General features: G+C 33.9%; 1 protein-coding gene and 1 pseudogene across 1 annotated transcript; both read left to right on the top strand.

Annotated features, from left to right (window-relative positions):
• The first annotated feature begins 3,888 nt into the window (after positions 1-3,888).
• On the top strand, positions 3,889-5,494 carry LOC102590473 (premnaspirodiene oxygenase-like). Its single transcript, XM_015306209.1, has 2 exons — positions 3,889-4,812; positions 4,924-5,494. Exons 1-2 carry the CDS (start codon positions 3,922-3,924, stop codon positions 5,305-5,307), a joined length of 1,275 nt encoding a protein of 424 aa, XP_015161695.1. The 5' UTR covers positions 3,889-3,921; the 3' UTR covers positions 5,308-5,494.
• Positions 5,495-7,254: 1,760 nt separating this feature from the next.
• The window catches only part of LOC102596608 (premnaspirodiene oxygenase-like), a 6,348-nt pseudogene continuing 4,461 nt past the window's right edge, over positions 7,255-9,141 (top strand).

The following is a 9,141-nucleotide window of genomic DNA, read 5'->3' as shown; positions in this document are numbered from 1 at the left end:
TCAATATATTTATATATATATATATATATATATATATATAGGTTATTGGAATAATACATGTAACTCTCGTGTATAAATATATATTTATCGTATGTATATCGTGATAATGATAAAGTACTACAAATTGTAATTTTTTTCTATGTTTGGTAAAATAAGAAAATAAAATATAATATATATAGATAAATATTGTTTTATTTAGTTATGAATATAAAATAAAAATCCTAGTAAATAAATAATTGACGTTGCATATTTTGATTTTTCACTTATTTAAATTTGATTCAACTTGTGTAATTAACCAAACAAAAAATGAAACGTGCTAAATAATTTTGTTGTTTCTTGCACTCTATCTATCTACACAACCAACAAAAGGTGGGTGAAGCTCCATTAACTTTTTGACACATAGATAAGTGGGTCATTTATCTACTTTATTTAAAGCTAGAATGCTAGCTGCCACTGACAAGAGAGAGAAAATATATTTACACAATAAATTGAGTACGTTTGTTGCTTTTCTTTTTTAATTGTTAATATTATATTAATTTTGAGATTACATCGGATATGTTATTATTGTTGTAGTTGTGTGCTAGTTTGAAGATTTTTTTTATAAACCTAGAACAAAAATAACAAAAAGTAAAATAAATTTTATAATTAATATCAATCCCATCAGAAATAATACATTTCACTAAATATATAATAATAAAATAAAAAATGATTGTGGATCCACAATATATACTTGTTGAAAAAATAAATTTTGAATTTTCTTCCTAATATTTTTATAAAATCAAAGGATGCTAAATCAAAACTACATATTTTGATGTTCAAATTGAATTTGTAATTTTTTTTTATTTAAACATTTTTGTTGATGTTAGAAAAATAGTTATATCAATCTTGAAAAGAAATAAAAATTAATTTTTCAGATCTTGCCGAGTAAATAGATCAGATCCGGACGCGGCTATTGCTCCGCGGCGATACGGACTCGACCCGCTCCTACCCACTCCGGGGTACCATAGCATGTCGGGAATAAGGGGGGACATACTGGACGTAACCACTCCCTTGGTTGGGGGCTGTGCCGCCCTGTCTTTCGATCGATACACAGTTGAGGAGGCCGATCACGAACGCTACAGGTGTCTAAATTTAGCAATCTTTAACTTAAATAAATCATTATGTAAAAAAATTAACCAAAAAAATACAACATTTTTAAAAATAAAATAAATTAAACGTATTCCACAAAAATTTTAAGTACTATTTTATCAAAAAAAAAATTAAAAGTAGAAAAGTAACAGTGATGAAAACGAAAATACAAATTATATTATATAGAAAAGATACCCTATCAAAATAAATTTGTCAAACCAACATATAACTACATAACATATTCAATATAGTCTCAAAATATTAAACCAAAGAAGAAGTAAACCTTGTTTTAATGTCTCTTCCATTTTTTATATATGTTCAACTCAATTTATTGTGTAAATATATTTTCTCTCTCTTGTTAGTGGTTGCTAGCATTCTAGATTTAAAGTAGATAAATGACCCACTTATTCATGTGTCAAAAAGTTAATGGAGCCTCACCCAACTTTTGTTGGTTGTACCTCTATCATGTTAAAATTTTTCCAATAGGGACCACTATGATTGATTATCAATCGCTACTTATTTTAATTTTTAACTTGTCAAAATTTGATTTAATTTGTGTAATTAACCAATCAGAAAATGATATGCGCTATATAAAAGTCAGTTTTGTGGTCTCTTCCACACAAATAATCAATCATAACGGTCCCTATTGAATGTGTAGATATATGTTCATTGAGAAAAGGATTAAACTGGTATTTAATGTATGGGTAATGTTTTATTTTGAAGTTCAACATAATTTACTTGATTGAAATGGTCTTTAATGTATAACGATGATCCTTAAAATGGTCACTTGATTGAAATAGTCCTTAATGTATAACAATGGTCCTTAAAATGGCCACTTGATTGAAATGGTCCTTAATGGATCTAATTTAATTATGGATAAAAAAAATCCTAATAACTGAGTCTGCTAAATTTTAAGAGTAATTTTCCTAGATAGTCACCATATTTTTGAGAAATTACCAAGTAATATCACTTATGTTTGTTTTAGAACTACAATATTGTAACGATCGGATTCCGTCATTATAGAGAAGCCAACGGAGGAAAATTTGAGACCGAAAAACTTTTTTGTAGTATTTGGATTTTCTCAACCTAGTCCAGATTTGGTCGAAATTGAAGTCTTTAAGGTGTAGGGAAATCTGGTAACGATCGAGGGATTTATTTATAATTCTGGTTATACGAGTGGTTAGATAACTCGTAAAGGAATCCGTACGACTTTACAAAATTGAATTCGGGCGAGTAGAACTCTTGAAATCGATCTTAGCGTAAATGGTATTTTCTGAGCGTCGTGAGTTAGAGGTGTGTTGTGAAATGAGGATTTTGGAATTATTAAAATAGCTCACTATTTCGTGCAAGCCGCTTTGGCGCTGGATTTTGTCGTTGTAGCAGGGTGAGGGCCGCTTTGGCGAGCCAAACGTGATTTAAAGTCGTAAATAAACCCCTAAACAACCTCATTCTGCACTTTTCGATTTTTAGAGCTAAGGAACAAACCCTAGGTGACTCTTAACAATTTTTCACCATTCTTGAGGCTAAATGTAAGCTTTTCACTCCCCAAATTCGTTTTTCGATCAGTAGAACGTAATATAATGGGTAATTAATGATGGGGGAGGGTTTTTGATCTAGATTCTATGGTGGAAAAAGCCCTAGTTGGATATTTGGGATCATGGGTATGATCTAGGGTTGTTAGAATTGTTAGTAATCCGAGTAATTAGTGATTATTTATTGATTTCCATGTTATTATGATTATTTGTAGACCAAGAACAATCAAAATGAATTCGGAAAGGGAAGGATCAAGTTTCTTAAGGTTTCAAGCTTGTTTCGAGGTAGGTGATGGTTGTGATTCTATGATTGTGTGATATATGTTTATTCTTACTTCATTATGATACATGTATGTATATAAATGTTGCATTATTGATCACACATGTTGTAAATGAGATAGATGAATGATGGTTACCATGAAATCATGACTTAATTGTATGATCTTGAGGATATACTTGTGATTGTGATTGTGGTGTGTTGAATGGATCGGTTGCCACGTCCCGACATAACTAACTTGGATCGGTTGTCACGTTTCGGCATAATTATGGGATCGGTTTCCATGTTCCGGCATAATCATTAGACCGGGTACCACGTTCTGGTATGCTAACTGTTTGGGTTTGGGTTCCATGAGAGGACCAATGACTTGTCATAATTGTGTATCTTGAGAAATGTTCGTTGTTCATTGTTCGTAAATGTTGATGATATTGTATATGTTCGATATATGCATGTGATTATATTGTTGTATTGACTTGCTTATGTTACACTTAGTGGGATAGCTGCGTGATCCTACCAGAACACTGTGGTTATGTACTGATACTGCACTTGCTTTTATTTTGTTGAGTACAAGGCATCTTCCAGCGGCTACTGACAGACCTCACTTAGAAGATCAGTGATCGTGTTCGAATTAAAGGGTGAGTCATTTCTTTCGGGCTGCCATGAGTTCTCCTTTCGTCTATGTCCACACTTTCAGACTTAGACATTTCTATTAGTTATTAGTACATTAGTTTGGGGTTGTATCTCTTCTTGTTTAGACTTGTTAAACTTTAGATATTTTGGTACATTGACTTTCAGGTTCTAGGTTATTTCTTCCGCATTGTTTAGTTCGTTGTTAGACTTTTGTTGGAGTTTATGGACTCCCTATTTCTTTTCTTAGTATTTAACTTGCTTTCGTAACTTAAATGCCGTAGTTTTGGTTTAGTTGCTTGGTTTGTGTTGTAGTAGTGATTCTCATTCATCCTGTTTTGCTTAGTTATTGAGCTTATGGAGTTGCTATTCACCATCACTTCACTCTTGTTATTCCTTTCTCTCATCCTTCTTTTATGGAAGCAATCAAAAACCTTGAACAAAAAATTGCCTCCAGGGCCATGGAGGCTACCTTTTATTGGGAACTTGCACCAGTTAATGAATGGTCGCCTTCCACATCATACTTTTAGAGATCTATCGCAAAATTATGGACCGATCTTTCATTTACGTCTTGGAGAAGTATCACACATTGTTGTATCTTCACCTGATATAGCAAAGGAAATCATGAAAATTCAAGATCTGAATTTTGCTACTAGGCCTCAATTAATGGTTGGAGAAATCATTATGTACAATTATTCCGACATCGGAACATGTCCATATGGTGATTACTGGAGAAGCATGCGCAAAGTGTGCATCCTGGAACTTCTTAGCACAAAAATGGTCAAATCATTTGATTCAATTCGACAAGCAGAGATGTCAAGTCTTATTTCATCCATTAATTCTATGCCGGACTCGTTGATCAACTTGTCAGACAAGATTTTTTGGTTTACAGGTTCTGTAACTTGTAGATCTGCTTTTGGAAAAATAATCAATGGTCAAGATAAGTTGATAATGTTGATAAAGGATATCACATTATTAGCTGGCGCAACTGAATTGGCTGATTTATTTCCATCTCGAAAATGGCTTCACCAGATTTATGGATTGAAGTCAAAAATATTGAAGGTTCACAAAGAAGCAGATGTAATTTTGGAGAATATCATTAATGAACATCAGAAAAATCGAGCAAATGGTAAGAAGGGCAATAGTGAGTATGGAGGGGAAGATTTAGTCGATGTTCTACTGCGAGTCATGGAGAGTGGCGAATTGGGAACTCCCATCACAAATAATAATATCAAAGCAGTTATTTTTGTAAGTTTAGTTTCATATAAAATATCTCATTCTCTCTCTCTCTCTCTCTCTTTAGTAGTATATTGAAATGTTAAAAATTAGGTATATCTGAATATTTTTAGTTACATGCAGGACATGTTCGTAGCCGGAGCTGAGACATCATCTGCGATTATTATTTGGGCATTGGCAGAGATGATAAGAAATCCAAGAATAATGGCTAAAGCACAATTTGAAGTTAGACAAGTCCTTAAGGGAAAGACAATATTTGAGGATACTGATCTTGAAGAGTTGAAGTACTTAAAATTAGTGATTAAGGAAACGCTAAGGTTGCATCCTCCACTTCCTTTATTATTGCCAAGGGAATGTAGAGCAGAAACAAGAATCGGAGAATACACAATACCTATCAAGACCAGAGTTTTAATCAATGCATGGGCAATCGGAAGAGATCCTGAATATTGGCATAATCCTAAAAGCTTTATTCCTGAGAGATTTGATAATAGTTCAATTGATTTTTGAGGAAATCATTTTGAATTCATTCCCTTTGGTGCAGGAAGAAGAATGTGTCCAGGGTGGTTATTCGGCTTAATGAACGTAGAACATCCTTTAGCTCAGTTGCTTTATCATTTCAATTGGAAGACTCCTTACGAAGGCCCTCTAGAGAGTTTTGATATGACGGAAACAGATGGAGTAACTGCAACAAGAAAGGATGATCTTTGTTTAATTGCTACTCCTTTTGATTAAACTTAAGAACTTTGTTTTAAACAAATAAATAAATAAATAATTGTGCATTGCAACTGGTTTATGAGCGTACTGATTAATAAAAAGAGTATTTATTTTACTGTAACTTGTCCTCATATCTTTACATGATATAGCTATCTGTATCTTACATTTGAGTAGACTGATACCTCAAAGCAGAAAAAAATTAGCAATATTTGTGTTCAACGTCATACCATTTAACTTCTTTTATTATATTAGGTTATCAACAACCCAAATCGATAATTTGGTTATTAGGATTTGAACTATTGATTTAACGGTTCAGGATTGGGCTATTGACTCAGGTTTCAGTTTAGTTCATTTCTCATTCTCACCTTAGTACCTCACGATTTCTCTCAGTATAGGAACTCTATACTGCTTCATTGCTGTTGTTTTACTCAGTTACTTTGATTTTATTCGTAAAATCTAATTTGTATTGAGGAGTTACTTTGATTGCTATAATCTGCACAAGAATCAATTACTAGCTGTTGATAATTAAGCTGATGGAACGACCAAATAAATTACCTAGTTATAACATATAAAGGTGTTCTAAATGTTAATATTCTCTCAAAAAAATTTACCATATTATTCTGTAATAAGTTAAATTTTGATATTGTCAATAATTTAATTAATATTTACAATTATATTAACACAATACATGATGAATGTATAACTTGTCTCGAGAAAGGATTTGCAGCTAGCCTCAAAAAGCAATAGTAATAGTAATACCAAAACTAATAACAAAAGCTAGGTCACGTGAAATAAGATTCCACTCTGTTCACCAAATCTACAGATTTTGGAAGGGTTGAGATAGATTTGTCCATGGCGCAAAAGATGCGTGATTGGTCGGAAGTTCCACTTGATCTGTTGGTTTCGATAGGTAGATGTTTGAATCTGATTGAAGACTATCAAAATTTTGGGTGTCTGCAAATCCTGGCACTCTGTGGCCACCAAGACCAATTTTAACAATGACCAGCTTGGCTGATGCTAGCGGAGGAAGAGGGAAATTCCTTTCGCAAATTCTTCAGCCTCTATAATGGCATGATTTTGAACAAGAGGATTCCCAAAGCCAGCAGAAAACGATGTTTGGAGTCTATGGGTTGGCTTATCATGGTAGGAGAAGAGGGTGAAATTAGTCTGCTACATCCCTTCTCTGATGTTCACATTGAATTGCCCCATCAAAATACCACAGTAGAGTACACCAATCATCAGATTAACTGACTGCCTTGCTTTATTAGCAAGACAGTTTTGTCAGCTAGTCCTTCTCACACATCCGACTACCTTCTCATGGTCATTTGACGGAAACTTCAGGTTTCTCAGTTTTTGGAGACCTGGAGATATTAGATGGACTAGAGTTACATGGGAAGGAAACAATCACAGGTGTTTTGCTGATTTGACATATGTTAATGGCCAAATTTATGCCGTTGGTTATTCGGGCAATCTCCTAGTTTGTAATGTTGCTGATGTTGTTAGCCCTAAACTCACTAAATGTCATCATATCATACCACCTGAACCTGATGAACATATTCGAGAGCAGTTATACATCCTAGAATCACTAGGATCATTATTTGTAATTGTGCGATATGGTGTTCAACTTAGGCTAGTCCAAGATGATTGTGACAGGATTCCATTAACGCTCATTCCAGAAGATGATCGGGACGTGGCACAAGATATTTTTGAGTTTTCCAGGTTGATTTAGCTGCTGTCAAAATGACGGAAACCAAGGAATTAGGGGACGCAGCTTTTTTTCTACGTGCTAATGCTTCTCTTTCAGTCCAAGCTTCTCGATATCCAGGAATCAAGCCCAATCATATTTATTTTACAGATGATTTTGTTGAAACATACATGTCCTATGTAGAAGGAGGAGGCTTGGACATGGGGGTGTTCAACTTAGCAAATGGCAGCATCCAGCCGCATTACAATGGTGTTTCCCTCAGTCGTTTTTGTCCTCCAACTTGGGTAACGCCAACTCTGTATTGAGTCATACATATTATTTATTCTGTTTGTTAGGTTACTTTTTATTTATGGGACTCGGGTTGAGTGTTGGCGTGCTTAATGCGTGAAAATACAACTAGTTATTACTATAGAAGAGGTCGTAGAGCATATTCAGGAGGAAGTTGTTATATGTGGTCTTTGTTTTCTCATCTCTGTTCTTCTATATTCTCGTCCTTTATGGAGTATATTTCTATTGTTTCCTATGCAGATCATTTTTCACTTAATAATTTAGTGAGTTGGTCTTAATAAAATCAGTTGGTTACTATTCGTGAACATTGCGCATTCTGGAGATGTTATTACTCTGACCTGGTTTCATTAGCAGATGTCATGATCTTTTTGTGAACAGTTTCTGCTTATACTCTCACGTTGGAGCACCGTTACAGCTTTTCTCCTTGTTGATTTTAAAAAGCATTTACACAATTAGAATTATGATAAGCTAGCAGTCAAATATGGTTTATAAATGGCCCTCCACAATTCACATAATCCTTATTACCTGGAAAACTGCTGGAAGCAAAATCGACATTGCCAGGAACTGAACTACTGAAAAATATTTTGAGTGACATTGAATTCTACAAAGATTGGAGAACTCAAATTTAGTAACTACCCTCTTAGCTTGTCCTTGTTATCCAAAACATTTAGCAACCTTGAGATACTCCATTTTCTTCATGTATAGTATCTCTGCAACTCTAACTAATACCACACATCGCAGATTTTGTGTATCAAAATAAAAAAAATCTTCCCTAAGCTATTTGTAGTAGAAGATTCTTTTCAAGGAAATAGACATATAAACAGTCTTATAAACATTGGACTGAAGAAGGTGCTCGTACCCATTCCTGAGCTTCGTAGTTCGTAGTACTTTAACATGAAAAAGCAACAAATAATTTTATAACTTGCTCCTTTCTAGATACTATTTTGAGGAAGCAAACATCTCCAATAACGTATAACAATTTGCTTCACTTGGTCCGAGCTTACTATCAGAGAATTGCATATTGCTGAATTCTCTATTTTGTTAAGTCTAGTTCTCCATCTCTGTTATGCAAGTCATGTTGGGAAAACACGGACAAACACAAAAATATATATAGTAAAAGTAATGGAAATAAGAAAAGAAAATAATGACACCACGAATTTTACGTGGAAACCCTTCTAAATAAGGGAAAAACCAAGGGTCAAGAGGAGCAACTGATATCACTATAGTAAGGAATTTTACACTGTGTAGTCACGAATACAATACTCAAAGTGACTACTATACACTCAAAAGGAATAACACTCTTTTGATTTTCACCTTACTAAAATATCGCTCACACTCTATTTTTCTTCACAGACTATTTTCTTATATAGTCTATGGAAACCTCACAGCTCTCTTAATATTTTTACTCTCTCTGTGAATTGGTGTATCAAATGAGGAGCTGAAGAGCTCCTTTTATAGATGCAATTGCATTGCACTATTCAAAACTCAAGCCACTGAAAGTTTGCATTGCTGCAAACTTTGTTGACAAAGGAAAAAAGTTTGCAGCTATTGTTGACAAAAAAAATTTAGCTGTGTTTTACAACAATTGCAGCCGCAATTATTGACCCAAAAAATTTATGGGATGGACCCCACAA

The sequence above is a fragment of the Solanum tuberosum genome, unplaced genomic scaffold (assembly GCF_000226075.1).
Source record: "Solanum tuberosum cultivar DM 1-3 516 R44 unplaced genomic scaffold, SolTub_3.0 scf00026, whole genome shotgun sequence".
Lineage (NCBI taxonomy): Eukaryota > Viridiplantae > Streptophyta > Magnoliopsida > Solanales > Solanaceae > Solanum > Solanum tuberosum.
The sequence above is the reverse complement of the archived record's forward strand: the minus strand, read 5'-3'. Positions and strand labels throughout refer to the sequence as shown.